The 20508-nt window shown below is 43.6% G+C and overlaps 1 protein-coding gene across 1 annotated transcript in view; it reads left to right on the top strand.

The window, feature by feature from the left end:
- BLOC1S5 (biogenesis of lysosomal organelles complex 1 subunit 5) overlaps positions 1–18138 on the top strand; it is a 77438-nt gene extending 59300 nt beyond the window's left edge. The window contains exon 5 of the mRNA XM_082413418.1: positions 16967–18138. Within this exon, the coding sequence (XP_082269544.1) occupies positions 16967–17137 (171 nt within the window). The 3' untranslated portion in view covers positions 17138–18138. The remainder of the gene's footprint in view (positions 1–16966) is intronic.
- Positions 18139–20508: the final 2370 nt, after the last annotated feature.

The following is a 20508-nucleotide window of genomic DNA, read 5'->3' as shown; positions in this document are numbered from 1 at the left end:
AACTTGGCAGTACTGAAAATAAGGAGCCTCTAGGCGGCGCTAGTCGGTTTGATCATACATCCCGTTCTGTTTTTTTCATCTTGTTTGTTTTGCTCTGTTAGGTATTAGGGCTTATACAGGGGACGTTGGTTTCAGAAGAGACTGGGTAGGGCTTCCCTGGTGGCACAGTGGTTAAGAATCCGCCTGCCAAGGCAGGGCACACGGGTTCGAGCCCTGGTCCAGGAAGAGCCCACATGCCCCAGAGTAACTAAGCCCGTGCGCCACAACTACTGAGCCTGCACTCTAGAGCCTGGGAGCCACAACTACTGAAGCCCGCACGCCTAGAGCCTGTGCTCCACAACAAGAGAAGCCACCGCAATGAGAAGCCCACGCACTGCAATGAAGAGTAGCCCCTGCTTGCTGCAACTAAAGAAAGCCCGTGTGCAGCAACGAAGACCCAAAAATAAAATAAATAAATATATATATAAATATATAAATTTATATAAAAAAAGAGATAAGGTAGAAGGCTCAGTGTCAGGACCCAATGTTTATTTGGAGGTCCCTATACCTTGTGTAGTTTTTCAGGTAGAGCTGTCATTTGATGGAAGATTGTGAATATTATTAGATGGTTTTGGCAAGGAAGTGGGGAGCAAGGATTCTTATATACCGTCGTGACAGTATAAGTTGATGTAATTTCTTTGGAGGGCAGTCTGGAAATATCTGTCAGCATTTAAAGTGCACATACTTGTATGTGAAGACATGTATACAAAGGCCTTTGTTGGAGCTTTTCATATATGAGTAAACAACTGGAAACATACATATCCATCGGTATGAGACTGGTTATATAAATTATGTATTCAAACTAGAATACGATGCAGCCGTGAAAAAGGATGAAGCAGCACTACTGATGACAAAATGGAATGACCTCCAAAATATATTGTTATGTGAAAATGCATTTTAAAAGGAGGAAATGCACACACACATGGGTTTGGCTGTTTCTGGAGTTTACACAGCAGCTGGTAATAACGACTGGCTTGGAGGTGAGGCCTGGGGAGACAAGGGTCTGCAGCGGGAGAGATACTTACTTTTTCTATATATTGTGGTGCCTGAATAATTTTAACTGGGTCCTGGTATTACTCAGTTTTTTAAAAAGCTAGTTTTTAAAAAGAACAAATTTTTAAAATCAGTATGCAATATGAGAAAAAGAGATGAAAGGATATTTAGATTAGATGAAATCTGCCTAAATGAAAGGGATGATGCAACACCAACAGACTTTTCTTTTTTTAAAATTTTATTGAAGTAGAGTTGATTTACAATGTTCCATTAATTTCTGCTGTACAGCAAAGTGATTCAGTTATACATATGTATACATTCTTTTTCATACTCTTTTCCATTATGGTTTATCCCAGGATACTGACTATAGTTCCCTGTGCTGTACTGTAGGACCTGGTCATTTATCCATCCTGCGTATACTAGTTTGCATCTGCTAATCCCAAACTCCCAATCCATCCCTCCCCCTTGGTAACCACATGTCTGTTCTCTATGTCTGTGAGTCAAACAGACTTTTCTTTTCGCCTCGTTCGCTAATGTAAGAACAAGGGACACCTGATGGAGGTGAGAACTGGTAAATGAATAAATCAAAGGAAATAGCTTCTCACGCAGCGTGTGGCCAGTCTAAGGGATTTACCGCCAGAGGCATAAAGTCAAATATTGTGGCTGGAGTTTTTTTTTTTTTTTTGGAAGTCTGGTCACTTCTGTGCAGTCATAACACTGTCGTTATGCAAGAAAAGATAAGGGTAATCAGACCTGGTGGTGCAGGGTGTAAGCTGATCATTGCAAAGGAAGGAATTTCTCCCCAACCTCCCTTCTTTTTTGGCTTCTTCCAGTGCCTCAGAATAAACATTACACAATTGGCTAGGTCTGCTTTGAAGAATGGACAGTACTTCCTCTGAATCATTAGATATCATCCACAGCCAAAGGAAGGATTCCAGACCTGCCAGGGCAGCAAAGCTCATCATTCTTTTTTTTCTTTTTTTGCACCCAGAGTGATGGGCCCTTCAGTTCAGAGGGAAGAGTTTTGGCAGCGCCCTCCTGCTGCTGTCCTGCTCCTGCTTTTCCCAGGAAAGCACGGGCTCAAAGGGAAAGAACGGATCTCAGCTCCCCTCCTGTGGAGCTGGCAGTCTCGCATAAACAACAAGCCCCAGATGATTGAGGGAGGGACTGAATAGATATTCAGGAAATAATTCATGCTTTTTTCTCTTTCTCTTTCCTTCTTTGGCTCCAACTAGTAATGAATCCCTCCACCAGGGGGTAGACAGAAGACGTACACTAGTGCTGACCAATCTCATTAAGCCCCGGTTACCTATTTGACATTGTTATAGGTCTCGTTTACCCACATGACTCAAGACATACTGCACCCAGCTACCTCTGTCTTATGTTTTAAGATCAAGAGTAATGTGTATCAGGTTGACTTGGATTTGAGCAAGTAACTGGGGTGTAAAATGGAATATTACGTCAAGGTGAGCAAGGTAAGTTGCACTTAACAAAACCCACCGCCGAAGGACTCCATTCTGTCCCTCCCATGTGATCAGGTCAAGGGCAGACCTTTAAGTGTCCAGTCACATGAATAAGAGGACCCTCTTGTTAAAGGCATTTCTCCCCCATTGTGGAATACAGTCGCAGGCAGACAGAGCATTTGTTCAGTGTGCAGGATGAATGCGTTTCCCTTTTTCTTTCTTTCTTTCTTTCTTTCTTTCTTTCTTTCTTTCTTTCTTTCTTTTGTGGCTGCGCCGCATGGCTTGCAGGATCTTAGTTCCCCAGCCAGGGCTTGATCCCGGGTCCCCTGCAGTGGAAGCGCGGATTCCTAACCCCCGGACCACCAGGGAATTCCCCGCTTGCCTTTTTCAGGGCTTTGCATTGCAGGGCCTTTGCTGTCAGCCAGTAGCTGGATGGTGTCTACAGTTAGTGATCCCGGGCCCACCTGGTGGCCGAACACAGGGGCACGGCGTCTTGTTTGTCCTATAGACAAGATTCAAAACAGTCGGTATCCAAACACCCAAAGCCAGGAGAAACTTGTTTCGGTCATTATTCTTTGGCTTAATTACATGCTAGAAAGTTCCAGCTGAACTTTTAAAAGAAGATCTCTCATTATATCTAATTAGAATTACTTTTTTGCTAGCCAAACCCACTGGCACCATGTGTAATCCCAACTTTCCACCGTTTTAGGAGACCCAGTCCATTTCCAACATTGTCCAATGGAACTTTCTGTGGTGAAGGAAGCGTTATGTATCTGAGCTGTCCAATATGGCAGCAACCAGCCCCATGTGAGGACTGAGCACTTAGAGTGTGGCTAGTGTAACCAAGGAACTGGGTGTCTGATCTGATCTGCTTTTCATTGACTTGTAAACAACGATGCCACCCCAGCTTCAGTGTCCCTTAACGTCTGGGCCCATTTTGACATTAGCGTCCTAGCAAATATACAGAAGTGATACAGCTATTTTCTTCCTTCCTGGGCAGAGCACTGGCTCTCTTTTTTTATGAAGATTTAAAAGCAATGTTATGATACTGTTTCTCTGTTTTCACACAGTTTTAGGGAAAGGGGTGCAGTCTTGTCACCGTGCAGAGGCTGCCATTGTGACTCAGGTGCTGTAACAGGACCTGTGATCCCACCTTATACCTGAATGACAACCTCAGCGAACAGTAGTGAGGCCTCGTTTTCTAAGTGGAATAACCTTGAGTAGAAATCTAAGAATCTAATGTTCGCATAGCCAAGAGCAACACGGGGTACTGGGAAATTCCATCAGTAAGGCAAGCAACTTCTTGGCAGCAGGAACCATGTCTTTTATCTGTTTCCTTCATTCCTAGCATAAATTTTAATAAGTGCTTCTCCAATGAGTGACATAGTATGTGAATGAACAAATGAATATGGTTCCAAAGGGATGCTAGTAACATAACCTCCCAGGAGTCTCTCTTTAAAGTCCCCAGCACCCTAGCAGGTGTCTTCACTAGCAGAGATGTTATGGAGACACACAATGTAACTAATAATGTTTTGGACTTTTGCAGCAACTGATAAAAAACCGCTGCAAACTCCTCTGTGACTACTTTGAGTACTGTACAATTAAATGGTAACCTACATTTATAAAATCTATGAGTCCAGAAAAAAATTTCCATTTTCCACAAAACTTTTATTTCTCTTTGAATGTGTTTTGTACGATGTCCCTCCTCCCTTCCTGGCCATTCCTTTTCATCTTGACCTGCTTTTTACCATGGCACTGACTGATGGACATGATGTGGCCCACTGCCTCCCTTCGGTGATTCCTGCTCAATTTCACCATTATTATGGTCAGTTGCATGAAATTGCTTTGTAGGGACTTCCCTGGCGGTCCAGTGGTTAAGACTCTGCGCTTCCACTGCAGGGCGTGCGGGTTCCATCCCTGGTCCGGGAACTAAGATCCCACATACTGAGATCACACACGCTGCTCGCTGCCAGAAAAAAAAAAAAAAATTGCTTTGTAAACTAAAGCACAGGGTAGCTCCTTTTGCAGATAGCAAAACAAGAGCCTCGCTTTTCTATTCTAAGATGCTTCCTTAACAGCGTTCACCGTCTGCATGTTTTTTAAGAGCTGGGCAGCCTGTCTGCTTTCTTCATTGTTCTCATCAAAACAATCCATCAGTTTCTTCACCTGATCAACCTATTTCTGCCTTTAAGCCTTTTTTTTTTTCAAGTTGTACCTAATGATTGGAATGTCCTATCAGGTCAAGTGCTCTAACCTCATTTCCTTCCTAATATCAACATACTTGAAATTCCAACTCAGAAGTAGATGCTTTCAAACAGCAAACCAGGTTGCTATGGAAGGAAGAACTCAGAGCTCTAGGAAGTGTGATAACTGTTCTAAAAATCTTCTTGTGCCACTAGCTGGTTGTATGATCTTGGATAAATTACTCACCTTGCCTGGGGTCATTTACTACCTCTGTCATATGGGGAGAAGGAAGTCCAGGTGACCCAAATGACCCCTCCGTGCTGTAAAGTCTGTGAGATTAAGGTACACTGTCTGCGCCCTACCATCCTGTCAGATCCCACAGTGATGACGCGCTCTCTAACAAGTGATGCTGCAAATATATTCTGTAATGAATTAGAAATAATTGCACACTTCACTTACGTGAAATGTATTATGTACACTGCTGTGCTCTCAGCAAAGTACCATGGATGGATAGGTATTTGATATGTGGCGGTGATAAAACATTTATGGTAGAGATTTGCTTCAGTTAAGGGCAGACTAGTCAATTCAGATCAACCCCCCTCAGAGAACAAAAACATATTTTTTTAGTTGATGGAATATATAGAGTGCAAACAAGTTAGTGAATAATTATAGTGCCAAGATCAGGGAAAAGAAAATTACAGAGAAATGAGCATTTGGGCCCATTTTTTCCTTAGGGACCTCTGCCTGTTCCAGAAGTGGTAGCTGAGAGATTGAAAAGCTGAGCAAAGTTTTTGACAAACTCACAGGACTGGGGATCCAGAAATTGAGTTTGGGGTCCATCGTGGCAGCAGGCTGGCATACCTCAAACACTTTAGACTGGAAAGGAGTCAGTACGTACTGAAACAGACCATTCCTCACAGACGCTGTAGTTCATCTGTGAATCGCCTCAATCCAGCTTGGATTGAGATAATTGAAACTGCTACAGCCCTAGATGTCTGTTGAGAGCAAATTTATATTCCTCTTTGGAGAAATATAGCCATCATCCGAGGCCTTAAATTCTCTCTACAACATTTCATATAAAATGTCCATAATTCAGTCAAATATAATCATGCACATGGGAGTTAAGACAATGTGATTAAATCCCAAGAGAGTGAAATGCACAATAGAAATGGACTCACAGGGGATCTGGGTAATGACATTATCTTACACAGACTTTAAAATAACTGACTAATATGTTTAAGGAAATAAGATAGGCTTTCTAGCAGATTAGATACAGCTGAAGCAAGAACTTGTGGAGTGAAAGAAACATCTTAAGAAAATATCCACAATGAAGCATGGAAAAAATAAAAGTTTAGAAAATACAGAAAAAGGTGAGGGGCAGGAGATATAATGAAAAATGTAACAGTAGGAAACAGTACAGTCTTTCCAATTATTGGCTCTGGTGAGTTGAATACCAACATGGAAAATAAAATGTGGCCCAACTTCCATACCGTGCAAAAATTAATTAAATTAAATAATTAATTAAATAAATAATAATTAATTTAATTAATCCCACATGGGCTGCAGGTTTAAATATGAAAGGTAAAATTATAAAGCTTCTAGAAGATAATTTAGGAGCATATTTTCATGAGTTTTGAAGGGAAAGATTTCTTACACAGGATCCTAAGAGTTTAACCATGAAATGACAAGACTTAGGCTTCCTTAAAATCTACAACTTTTGTTTTCAAACAATAACATTAGAAAGTGAAAAGGCAAGCCACAGAGTGGGAGAACATATTTATAACATCTATAACAAGGGATTTGTAGCCAAACAAATTAGTCATGGAGCCCATAAAGAGAAGATCCAAATAGCCAATAAACATATGAAAAAGTGCCCACTCACATGAGTCATGGGGAAATGCAGATTAAACTAGAGTGCAACACTATTACACACACACACCAGAATGGCTGCAGTTTAAAGGATGGGCCACACCAAGTGTTGGTCAAGATGTGAAGAAGTGGGAATTTATATATTGCAGGTAGGAGTATAAACTGGCACATTCTGGAAAAACTTGGGCATTATCTACTAAAACTGAACATAGATCTGCTCAAAGACCTAGCAAGTCCATTCCCAACAGAAATGTGAGCCCAGGTGTACCGTAAGACACATACAGGGCTATTTATCAGAGCATGGTTTGTAAGAACACCAAATTGGAAGGAACCCAAATAAACATCAGCAGCAGAATGGATACATAAATTGTGGTATGTTCATACAAGGAAGTAATGTACTGCCCCCCCGAAATGAACGAACTCAGCTATATATAATAATATGGATGAACCTCACAAACGTAATGTGAGTGAAACAAGCTAAATATAAAATTATATATACGATATGACTCCATTGATGTCATGTTCAAAACAGTAAAACTAATATCTGGTGGTGATAGAAGTCGAAATAGTGGTATCCTTGGGGAGGTGGGAGAATGTAGTGATTGGGGCTTGTGGGGTGGTGATAATGTTCTAATTCTTGACCGGGTGATAGTCATGCAGGACTGTTCTCTCTGGATGATTCACTGAGCTGTACACTTTTAAAAGATAAAACCCTATGATTATGTTTATTCAAACTAGGATTTATCATTTGCTGAACTCTAGGCTGAATGCTAGCATTGGAAAGGTGACTCGGAGACAGAGTCGGGTGTCCAGGAATTCGGAGTCTAGCTGTGAACAGTGTCCCCAAATTGCTAGGACGTGATGACATGCTAATTACATGATAATGTGCCGCCAAGGATCAATACAGAGAATTAGATGAGGCGCAGTCCTGATCCTCATCCCACGAGACCGGGATTGGGTTCTCTCAGGAGTCGATATATGCACTGGGTCTTAAAGTGTGGTCGGCTTTTCAACAAATGAAGGAGACGGTTGAGGACCTTCTAGGTAGAAAGGGTGAACATAAGCAAGGTTTAAAAGTGCAGGCACGATGGACATATATACACTACCAAATATAAAATAGATAGTGGGAAGCAGCCGCATAGCACAGGGAGATCAGCTCGGTGCTCTGTGTCCACCTAGAGGGGTGGGATAGGGAGGGTGGGAGGGAGGGAGATGCAAGAGGGAAGAGATATGGGAACATATGTATATGTGTAACTGACTCACTTTGTTATAAAGCAGAAACTAACACACCATTGTAAAGCAATTACACTCCAATAAAGATGTTAAAAAATAAAATTTATATGGAGACACACACACACAAAAATAAAATAAAATACTGAAAAAAAAAAAAGTGCAGGCATGTTCACTGAGCCACTGAAAAGATAATGAGAAAAACCCATATGTGTTCAGTGTTGCATCAGTGCTGACAGCTGATGAGAACGCCAGGAGGATGGTCTGCTGCCAGTGGGAATGAGGAAGGACAAGCGAGGGAGAAGTTTCCCTTGTTGATCTTCAGTCGTAAAGAAGAGTGGACTCACTTTATATACTTGGTAGTAGCCAAGCACTGACAGAAGTAAATATTGGAAATAAAAATTGTGCATGTCTTTAGGGGAAAAGGCAGGGGCTCCGGTGCCCCTGTTCACGCTCTGCTCTCCCGTGCTGATGAGGCTCCCGGGGCACAGCAAGAAACACGTGTGCCCCACGGATTTATGGTTTTCTCTCTGGTCCCACCACTCACGCCACCACCGCCACCCCACCTGTGGGCCGGCATGTCCCCCAGCTGATTCTCCCAGTGGGCGGGCGGCTCTTCCCTAAGCTGACGCTTCAGCAGCGCCCAGGTCCTATTTTGTGCGTCCCTCTGCTGTGCATTTCACACAGGGTGGCCATCTACCCTGCATCTGTCTCACATTCATGTCCTTGTCCCTCTGCCTGGCACAGCGGCTGCTGTGCCCCATGGTGCTGAGCAAATGTTTGTTGAAACCACATTAAATAAAAGCCCAGGTGGTGAGTGGCCCTAATACTGCCACTGTGGCATTAGGAGAGCTTATCTTGAGCCCCGATAGGGTGTGGACTGACAGGAGGGCTTACCATCCGAATAAAGACACTTTGGAGTGAGGAAAATGGTATTATGAATACATATGCCAGGGTCAACCCAGGATTTTCTGGAGGAAACTGAGAGATTTGGTCACCCTCATATGACGGTATCGCTACAGGGTGACAGGAGGTGTCCCTGAGTCCCTCAAGGAAGTCCCATCTCTCCTGTGATCCCAATCCTGTGTGACACCACTCTTGTCCATCCTAGACCTCTGAGAGGAAGGTGGTCCTGGGACTAGAGCAGGCTTCATCCCCCTGCATGTCCTCAAGAATTCCGCTTGTGACACGCCACACCTTCAAGGTTGAGTGCTCGTCTCCCGCGGGCCCACGGGGTTCCTGCTGAATCTCTGAAGCCTGGCGTTTGGCCCCCGTGTGACCCGTGCAGAGGCCGAGAGGTGCTTGGTCCCTGGGGCCAGTGATGGGATCCAGCATCTTGCCGTGTTTGTAGGCACACGCTATGTGCACCCACTCGGCCCTGTGCTTCTGCTTCAGAGACAGAGCCTTCCCCATCGCAAGGGCTCCCGCGTGCCGTTTTTATCTCACCGCAGGCACTTCCGAGGCCACAGTCAGGATGGTTTCCCTGATTTCAGGGGGATCAGTTCAGGAGACAGTAAACGTCCTGATAGACTGAGGGCTTCCTAGAATATGGGGTCCGACCAAAGGGGAGATGAATGACGAAGATATAAATTCGCCATGAAAGAAAACAGCACTCCCCAGCACCAAAAAATACTTTCCGTGCTATGTAAGTAACGCACAAACATTACAGCCAATTCGCACTTGATACATGATGAACTTCCCCATTTCTCTGATAGGAAGGCTGTGAAGTGAGATAAAGCAGAGGCGTGCTGTGGAGGACAAACATCTCGGCATCCAGTAAACCTCCACGTGTTTCTTTTTCTGTTTTCAAGACTGGTTGCTATTTCCTCCGTGCCCCTTGTTTATTAGTGTATTGACTCATCCAGAGTCGAGCTCCTTGTTTCCACACCAGAGAGACGGAGTCGCACATCTGCCAAGCAGAGTCGGCAAGAGATAACAGCCAGCAACAACAATAGTCTTCCTCAGTCTGTCGGCCAAAAAAACTTTTGGCAGAGCGGGCTGAGAATAACTTATCACCGGTGCCTGTTCTGGAAGCACAGAGTAGTTGTTTGCCAGACAGAGATAACAAGCAGGATGCGACCAAGAGCCAGAATCGCTCTGGAAGTCGGGGCTCCACCTGGCAGACGCTGAAGAGGAAAGAGGGATGGAGCGGCCAGTTAGCACACGGTTTCCTGGTGCCCGGTCCTGGCTGTCAACACGTGCCAGCGTTCCTGAGCCAGCCAGAAGGATTGAGTTTATTCCTGAGTCCTGTAAAGAATGCTTAATGGTTTATGCTGCAGGGAAGAATTTCCAGAGATGTGATTTTAAGAAAAACAAACAACAACAAAAAACTGTTAATGCAAGCAACTCATCTGAAAGAGAGAATCTGTTCATTTTCAGTTGCTTTGGTTAAAAAATACATGATGGTGTGATGAGATGGATGTTTGATTGTCTTATAAATCACCCTCTCAATGTCTGACACGTCCTTCATTCTCAAGGGGTGGCTTTGATTACCTAGAGATGTAGTTGAAGGTTTCTAGGAGGCTGGACCTGCTTATTCTGAGCTGCCGAAAGGGCATCTGAAACTAGTATTAACTATTCTACTCACCTCACTTGTCCTTAAATGTCGGGATGGTACACATTGCCCTGCAGGCTGTTTCAGCTTCAGAGGTTAGATGCACCAAGTGGCACCACCCTTGCCAGTTTCCGTTGTCAATTTCTGATGAAAATTTCCTTCCTTGTCTCACGGAACTTTTTAGAGTGATAATTAAAACAGCAGTAAGGGAATGATTGTTTTAGTAATAAGTTCAATACTGTACTGTAAATCACTTAAACTACAAGTCCTGTGTAGCGTGTGAGTGCTAATAAGCTTTATTCGTTTGAGAGAGGGCAGTGGAGAGCAAGGCATCTGGGTTCTGTTTCAAAGTCACAGAGCTTGTTCTTCAACAAGGACTCAAAGCAGATGTCAGAGCTGCGTTATAGGAATCTTGATACATAATTGATGTTTACAGAGTGACTTCAGATTCCAACGTGAAAGCTCCCTTGTCAGTAACTTAATTACACTGTCTGTAAATATAGTATACTCTTTCCCCTCACCTAACACCCACTCTTGTTCTGTCAGTTATTGTAAACTAATCAGCATCATCTCCAGGGGTTGTGCTAGGTCACCTAAAAATATCCCTCTGGATTTTACAGCACTCCTTTCTTCTTAATATGTGGATGGGTTTGTTTTTGTACATTGGTCATTTAAATCCCCTGAAGAGAGGGATCTCAGGGTATGAGTCTTACCTCAATGAAAGCCATGTTTCCTGGCTCCTCTGCAACATATTTTCAGTAAGATTTTGGCAGGTGAAGATGAGGCTAAGCTACAGATGGCTTCGGTTTGGGTAAGGACCACACATCTTTTTCTTTTTTTTAAGGTAATTTTTTAAAAATTAATTTATTTTTTTAATATCTTTATTGGAGTATAATTGCTTTACAATGTTGTGTTAGTTTCTGCTGTATAACAGAGTGAATCAGCCACGTGTATACATATATCCCCATATCCCCTCCTCTTGCGTCTAGGACCACGCATCTTGGTTGAAGCATTTTTGTCATTAGCCTCTTGGTCTGTTTAAGATTGTGGTTAGCTATCTGATAGCAACAGCAGCCCATTTCTTGCACCGGGCAGTTCACTAACTTCATATAGATAGCTCAGAAATTTCAAGGTCAGAAAGGTATAGCACTGACTTACTTGCTATGAGGGGATTTTAGTGCACAGAGCCCTAAAAAGAGAATTCTGAATCTTATGGATCTACCTCCCTTGGGCCGGCCATCTGGAGGGCAGGTGGGAAAGGATGTAGCAATCCAGAAGCCCTAGGGATGTCTTCTGAGTCATCTTCTCCATATAGAAAAATAGGACCTAGTGGGGAAATGACACCTGCTCACTCCATGGAAGGCCTGCAGTTCATGTGTGTATATGAGACAAAACTGGTTTCTGTCAGTATAGAAGGTACTAACGGGTAATTGGTGAAGAATTATTTTCCAAAATTCAGTTAATGTGATAAATTAATTTTTTTTTAATTTTCAGAATGCTAATAATGGAATGAAATAGGCCCTTGTTTTATCTCAGCCACATTATCCCCCATCTAGATGGTTTTTTTTAATAAACAATTATGCTTTGAGACAGTAATACTTTAGAACAGAAAATGGATTAAGGGAAAAGCGATGACACTGAACACCTTTAAGGCAAATCATCTGAAAGTGAAAGAGAAGCAAAGACAATCTTAATTACTACTGTATCGCCGTATTTTCTCAAGTCTAAGATGCACTTGATTATTTTCTTACATGTTACATTTCTGAAACGAATAGCATCTTACAATGGATCTCTATATTTAATGTGACAGTGTTACTTTCCTTCCCCATCTCCCCCAAAAGTCTGTTATAAACTCATCATCTTAAAAATCAGTGGCATCCTAAAATTAATGGAATAAAGAGGCCTAGAATTAAGCAGAGATAAATTTTCCTGTATTTCCTCAGGGTCTGTCATTTTACATATTAAAGTTTAAAGATTAAGTTTTTTTTTTAACACCTTTATTGGAGTATAATTGCTTTACAATGGTGTGCTAGTTTCCGCTTTACAACAAAGTGAATCAGTCACACATACACGTATGTCCCCATATCCCCTCCCTCTTGCGTCTCCCTCCCTCCCACCCTCCCTCTCCCACCCGTCTAGGTGGCCACAAGCCGCGAGCTGCTAAAGATTAAGTTTTTCCCTCTCTGATTTCATGACTGTCCTCGACGGAGTGTCCCATATGAGGGAGATCGTCTCAGCTCTGTATTTCTTGGATAAAATGTGTGCAGAATCATCACCCATTGTGACATTTAGTGTTTCTTAAGCGTTGTCAGTTAATGGCTCAGAATGGTGAGAGAGAAAATATAAAATTCGGTAATGTGTCCTTTTGGAGCTAGGCTTCTAAAAAATCCCTGAACGCCTTCGCAACCATTGTGTAATAATACACGTGGCAACGCGGACGTGCTCTGTTTGCACACCAGGCGGTTGTCCTGCAACACAGTCTGACACCAGCTACCTGGAGTGAGTGTCACGCTGCACAGGGTTAAGGGCTCAGTCTCACGAGCCTGCCCTCTCTTCTGACACCAACCCCGAGTCTCAGGCACCTGCGATTCTGACAGACTGGCAATAAATGTAAGGGTTCCCCTCGAATAACTCATCGAACTCAGGAAAGTGCTGTACTTAGGATTACAGTTTTCTTGTAAGGGATACAAATGGAAGAGACACCCAGGGCCAGGTCTGGGAGGGTCTTAGACACAGAGCCTTTGTGCCTCTCCATGTGGAATCTGGGTGGGCCCCCTCCCCTCACACCAGGGTGTTCACCAACCAGGAAGCCCCAGAGTTAAGGGGGTGGTCTTATTAAGTAGGTACGATTGATTAAATCATTGGCCACATGATTGAACTCCATCTCCAGTCCCCCCTTCCTGGAGGTTGAGCTGATCCCAAATTCCAACCCTCTGATCAAGTGATTGGTCTTTCTGGTGACCAGCCCCAACCTGAAGCTCTCTAGGGACCCACCTTGAGTCATCTCATTAGCATAACAAAGACATTCCTGTCACTCTGGAAATTTCAAGGGTTTCTGGATCTCTGGGCCAGGAACTAGGGACAAAGACCAGATATATAATCTCTGTGGAGATCACGGGGCATGATCCAGATTTTGTATGAGGTTCTAGCTTGTGTCTCTAGCTCTGTCCTTTCCACTGGCTTACTTACATTCCGCTGCAGGCTCCTCAGGATGTCTTCCTGCCACCTGCAGCTCAGCAAATTCCAAATTAAGCTTAGCTTCATCCCCTGAATTAGCTTGTCCTAAATCCCCCATCATGGTGTATAGAGACCACTGTCCTCCTGGGCATTGAAACTCCCAAGTTTCGGGTTCATCCTCGACTCTCTCTGGTTATTAAGATTTTCTGTAAGTCTTGTCCGATCCCATTATTTAGATCACTTTACAGCTCTTTTTGAACGTAGGCTCCCTGATAATGTGTTAAAAGATCCAAAAGCGAACAAGTCATTAGAACCCAGACCGTGTTAAACTCCACACACTTCCTCACTTTGTCTTTCGCCCCAGAGACGCCGGGAGGTCCCCTCTGGTTGAGAATTTCGGGGCTAGATTATAGGCGGATCACAGTCATGCTCAGCTCTTCAGAATCAAAGGTCATTGGTCATGTTCCAAGGGAACTTCCTCCCTGTGCCCTTGACCACACTGCCACTAGGTGTCTCGCAAGGCAGGCTTAGGGACTGAACCCTGAGGTGGGGCTGGGTGGCTTGGGAGTGGCAGCGAGAGCTGGCAAGCAGTAGGTGATTGTAGGTTGCAAACAGACTAACCTCAATTTTCCTTTCCTTTTCCTTGGTATTTTCTGTTTTATACATCCCACCAATGAAAATTTCCTACCCCACTTCTTTAGTGCATCCATTCATTCACTTGATCGTTCTTTGATTCACTCATCCCCGATCTCTTGAGCACTTCCTCTAGGCCAGGCACTGTTCTAGCATCAGGATAGAGCAGCATTTAACAAAACACAGCCCCTTCCCTCTGGGAGATCCCAGTCTGGTGGTAGGGGAGGTAAGTAGACAGATATACAAGAGAATTTCAAGATGTGCTAAGTGCTATGAAAACAGTATTAAACTAGACTAACATGATAGAGAGTGCTGCGGGGTGGGTGCTGGTTGGACGCTCAGGGAGGATTCTAGGATTTCACTGCGCAGAAGCCAGGGAGGTGTGGTAGCTGAGAACATGGGATTTGGAGGCGAATAGACCTGTTTTAGGACCACGAAGGACCACTTGCCCTTAACTCTGAAATTAGAGAAATTGGGCCACACTTTGTTCAGCTTGAGTTGGCTCCTGGTTCCCATCAGGAAAACTCTGTGCTTTGAGAGAGCCCTAGCATTCTTTCCTGCAAGTTCAGTGTGATAAGGCCACACAGTCCGGTTGCTGTGTCCTCCTGCATCACTTCCCTTACTGTCCCTAAAAGAGCCTCCAGGGGTCCATACTGGTTCCCTACTAAAGTGAGGGCTTGGGAATGAACCTCCCTGCTTCTGCTCCTTTAGATTCCGTGCCCCCCCCCCAACTTCTCTCTCCATAAATAAACCTTCCTTCTGTTTATTTAGGGTGGTGAGTCTCTATTTCCACACAAGGTCGCAGTCAGCCTAAGGGCCCTCCTGGAGGTATTCTGCCTTCAGGAATCTTGGTAGGGAGCACGCCTCTTGGGATTAATAGGAACAGGCAGGGCAGTGACAGCGAAATGTGAGGAATGCTTGGGGGTGGGGCGCGCCCTGCAGGCCCGTGGTGCTTTTTCACAGGCAGGCAGCCCCGGATGACTGAACGCCTTATTATTAAATCATGCAGGGGGGAAAAAGTCACTTTTGGCCTGAAACCAAATATGGGAACTTTCAACACCAAAGGCAACTTTCTCAGCATGTTTTGTAAGGAGCTCTGTTTGAAGTTTCAAGTCAATGTAATATCCGGCTTAAAGATACACTTCTGTTGTAGTTCTTAATCGTAACTCATTTGAAATAACAGGTATGTCAATTGCCAGTCGTCTGCTCTGATTCATCAGGACAATGCTATATTTAATCCAAATTAGTGTAATAGATTATAAAATACCTTTTTGTCTATGCTTGTGCCCAGAAGGTCTGGACATTCATTCTGGCTCCCTATTCTTTTCCTTCTACTCAGTCCATGCCCACTATGCACCCACATCCCTCTGCATGGCCTGGTAAGAATCTCTCGCTTTTTCTCTATCTCATTCGGATCTCTGAGCAACAGAAGTAGAAGGAAACAGAAATTAAAAGAGCTTTCTCATAGAACTACCACACGACCCAGCAATCCCACTGCTGGGCATGTACCCTGAGAAAACCGTAATTCAAAAAGAGTCATGTACCACAATGTTCACTGCAGCTCTATTTACAATAGCCAGGACATGGAAGCAACCTAAGTGTCCATCACAGATGAATGGATAAAGAAGATGTGGCACATATATACAATGGAATATTACTCAGCCATAAAAAGAAATGAAATTGAGTTATTTGTAGTGAGGTGGATGGACCTAGAGTCTGTCATACAGAGTGAAGTAAGTCAGAAAGAGAAAAACAAATACAGTATGCTAACACATATATATGGAATCTAAAAAAAAAAAAAAAAAAATGGTCATGAAGAACCTAGGGGCAAGACGAGAATAAAGACGCAGACCTACTAGAGAACGGACTTGAGGACACGGGGAGGGGGAAGGGTAAGCTGGGATGAAGTGAGAGAGTGGCATGGACATATATACACTACCAAATGTAAAATAGATAGCTAGTGGGAAGCCATCGCATAGCACAGGGAGATCAGCTCCATGCCTTGTGACCAGCTAGAAGGGTGGGATAGGGAGGGTGGGAGGGAGGGAGAAGCAAGAGGGAAGAGATATGGGGATATATGTATATGTATAACTGATTCACTTTGTTATAAAGCAGAAACTAACACACCATTGTAAAGCAATTATACTCCAATAAAAACGTTAGGAATAAATAAAGTCTAAAAAAAAGAAAAATAAATAAATAAATAAAAATAAAAGAGCTTTCTCACTGATGTTTCCTAGGGATAAGCTGGAGTGTTTCCCCTTCTAGCTACTGCTGAATTGATGCCTATGCCCCGTGTGAATCCACAGAGAGAGAAGAAAGTCAGCAGAGGAGTTGACTCCAAACCAGAACACTAGTATCCACCTAGCTATACTAGAGCCGATTTTGTAAAGACTTCATTAAATATCAGGAAAAGCCTGCTCACGGATAATTAAATTAAAAGTTGCCCAGAAGACCACATTACATTCAAGAGCATTAAGTGGTAACGGTGCTCCAGGTGGAAACAAACAAGCCAGCAATTCCCAAGACCTCTCTGTCAACAGCACCTTAAGCCTCCGAGAACGCGGGGGCCTCTGGGGTTCATTAGCTCCTGAAGCTCTGTCCCAATACTGGATGGCTCTCACTCTTAGACACTTTTCTCTTATTGAACTGAAATTTCTCTCTGCCCACTGGAAATAGCTCTGCGTCTGGGGAGAAGGGAAGGGACGTACAGGAAAGGCGCAATTTTTCTTTTGGGTTGAAAACACCCTTCTATCTTATCTCTGGGTTAAACAAACACATGGACTTAGGGAAATAATTTTCTTTCTTTCTTTCTGTTTTTTAGCCACGCCGCGAGGCTTGTGGGATCTTAGTTCCCCGATCAAGGATCGAACCCCAACCCTCGGCGGTGAAAGCGCCGAATCCTGCCAACTGGACCGCCAGGGAATTCCCAGGGAATAATTTTCACGTGACGTTTTTTCAAGTCCCCTCAGCAACTTGCTTTTCCTCCTCCTGAATTCTTTGTAGGTTGTCTCTGTGTCTCTCACACTGTCGCATCCTAAACCCCTTCCTTCAGTGTGTTCTTCCCTCCCATCGTGACCTTTTCCCCTGATGAAACCTGGGGTGGTATCCACCAGATGCTACCCCAACCTTTTAAATTTGCTTTTATGGCTCTACTCTTTATGAAGACAACCACTTACGTTCCTAAAAACACGTGGAATGTGTGTGAATGTGTGTGAATGGGAATATATATTCTTGGTGTTATTGGTAATTCACATGTATTTCTGTGTCTGTACAGCCTGGGAAAGGCGGCTCTGTGGAAAACAGACAGAACACTCATCCAAAGGTCCTGTGACACTAATAGTAGCATTTTGTGTTTACACTGAGTATTACTGGATAACGGCCACTGTTCTAAAAGCTTTACATGGATTCTCTCTTGTACCTTAACCCTCAAAAACTTAACCAGGTAGATGAAGAGAAGGCTTAGGAAGATTACCTAACTCATCCAAGCTTCACGGGCCAGTAGAGCCAGGAATCAATCCACCCTCGCGCCGACTGCGGTATCCTCCAGCCACCTCTGTGGTCTCTGTCAGTATCCAGTAAACACTCATAGGTTTCATTCCTCAGAACCTAACCCAATTTTGCCCATTTTGAGTGTTCATCTAAATAATTTTGAGCAAACGCTCAAAGTATGTTTGAAGTCAGTTCCCTAGATAAAGATCCAAGGATTTGGCTATATTAGGACACGTGCAAAACTTCTGTGTTTTCTTTTAGACGTTTTGTATTTTTAACTTGTGCGCTTAGGTCAAAGAACTGTCTTAAACTAATTTTTGTGAATGGAGGACTTGTAACCACGAGTTTGTTCTCTATATCTGTGAGCGTGTTTCTTTTCTGTTATATTCACCAGTTTGTTTTGATATTTAGATTCCACAGGTCAGTGATATCCTATAGTATTTGTCCTTCTCTGTCTGACTTTTCAGTGAGCATCGTGCCCTCCAAGTCCATCCATGTTATTGCAAGTAGCAGAACTTCATCCTTTTTATGGCTGGGTTGCCTGTTCATTATTTTTCTGCGTCTTCCACTTGTGGGCAGCAACTGTGTCTTGTCTCTAAATGAATGAATACCTAGAAGACCCTGAAATACTTGCAGAATGACTAGTGCAATACCACTCATAGGCACTTTAACTGAAGGTATATATTTGTTTCACTGTCTAAAATATTTAGCTTTATTAATCTGTCTCAGTGTTCCAGGCTATAGAAGTAAACTCCAGTCCTTCCCGCCCAGCCCCTGCCCTTCCTCCTCAGTGGGACAGCATCTTTGGGGTGGGAGTGGGCGGAGAGTGGGAACAGGAGAGGGATGGTATCCCATAGGCCAGACTCCACTGCAGCCTGGAGTGAGACACTTCATGACTTCTCGTTTTATGTTCCTGGTTCATTTGCTGTCTTGATTCTTGGTCTTGGGGCTGTTTCTGCTTTGCTCTGACAGTTCACCTGAGAACCTGGCCCCCATGGTACCTCTGCGGGGCTCCTGGCGCCCCAGGTTCCCGGGCAGCCCCCCACTGCGTCCGCATTGCTCAAAACAGTCTGCAGTGCCCGCTTCCCTTCCTAGAGCATAGACGTCTGACATCTGAATGTTAGGTTTCATTTTCTGGGGACTCCCGTTTGCATTCCATTTTAGCGTGCCCTAATTTTTCCTTCCATCTGAGAGGATATTCTTTCTTTCTTGGGTGAATTACTTTCTCGTTTACGTGAGGGGTCTGCAAAAGATGGCAATATCGTATGTCTTAGAATTGCTCTAAATATGACATTCTGAAATACAGACTCTGATAGTGAGATTAAAACTGTTTTAGGATTGTAACTTCTCCCTGGAAAAAGTGATTTTGTGGTCAAAGCCTCTGCTTGATGAGAGATCGTGACCTTCTAGAACCCCAGAGTTGGGTTCTTACTACTTATACTCAACTTTAGCTGGCTGCTGCCCTTCTAAAGACCGTGATACCTTCTTTTGTACCTTAAAGCCACCAGCATTTATATGGGTGAACACAACCACCTGGGAAAGAACTCACTACTTAAACTAATACTCAGGACTGCACTTCATGGAAATTGAAGTTAATTCCATTAACAATAGACAGGGGCTTCCCTGGTGGCGCAGTGGTTAAGAATCTGCCTGCCAATGCAGGGGACACGGGTTCGAGCCCTGGTCCGGGAAGATCCCACATGCCGCAGAGCAACTGGGCCCGTGAGCCACAGCTACTGAGCCTGCGCATCTGGAGCCTGTGCTCCGCAACGGGAGAGGCCACGACAGTGAGAGGCCCGCGCACCGCGATGAAGAGTGGCCCCCGCTCGCCGCAACTGGAGAAAGCCCTTGCACAGAAACGAAGACCCAACACAGCCAAAAATAAATAAATAAATTTAAAAACAAAAAACAAAAAACAATAGATCAGTCTGTTTTATTTTTACTATTTTTCAATAATAATAAATTTAACATGAGTGTTACCTTTGCTTTCTAGACATGAATAAATAGCTTTCTATCTTCTATATTTGGGAACAGTTTTTATACTATAGAATTTTTTTTCTTTGTGGATTGGATAAGATTCACCAGTAGAAACATAGAGCCTATTGGGAGAATTCTTTGATGACTGTCTACATTTCTTTCTTGATATTTGGTCTATTCAGAATTTCATCAGTTTTGGTAACATTTTTTCCAGAAATGTTTTCCACCTCAATGAGTTTGTTGAATCTGTAAGCATGCAGTTATATAGACTCCTCTTATAATTTTAGTGAATTTTCTGATTATTTTTAGAAAGTGAAAAAAAAATCAGGGAGATGGTTTTTAAGATTGTTTTAATATTTTATTTGGCTGGGAAACCCAGAAATCTCCAAATCGGGCTGCGGTTCAGTCAGCCCTCTTTTCTGAAGAGACTCCAACGGAAATATAAGAACAGGGTACAATAGCAAAGTGAAACAAAGGAAAGCCAAGTTTAATTTCATCTGGGACTTTGCCTTTGCCCTGCGGGGTGGAATGGCAGTAGGCTGAGCTGGGTCTGGGTTGCACAGCGTCTTCTGGGTAATTGAGAATGGGTAGAACCGAGCAAGTTTCCCATCATCCCACTCCAGTGATCCAGAAGAAAAGGAGGAAGAGCAGGCAGGAAGCACTGGCCCCAGTGACGAGCTTTGAGCTGGTCCAGGGGTCCGCCCCAGGACGTCTCTGACAGGCCAGCAGTTTCCTGCCTAGCTGCCACATTGGCGAGAAGACAGAGGAGAGAGAGTGAGCAAGTGATACATGAGGAGAAATAAGAAGCCCTGAGTTGTATGTTTTATTTTCATATTTTTACTTAGTACAACTTTATTTTTTTTAAATTTATTTTATTGAAGTATCGTTGACTTACAA

Source organism: Balaenoptera physalus (genome assembly GCF_965194825.1).
Source record: "Balaenoptera physalus genome assembly, chromosome: 11".
Taxonomy (NCBI): Eukaryota; Metazoa; Chordata; class Mammalia; order Artiodactyla; family Balaenopteridae; genus Balaenoptera; species Balaenoptera physalus.
The sequence above is the reverse complement of the archived record's forward strand: the minus strand, read 5'-3'. Positions and strand labels throughout refer to the sequence as shown.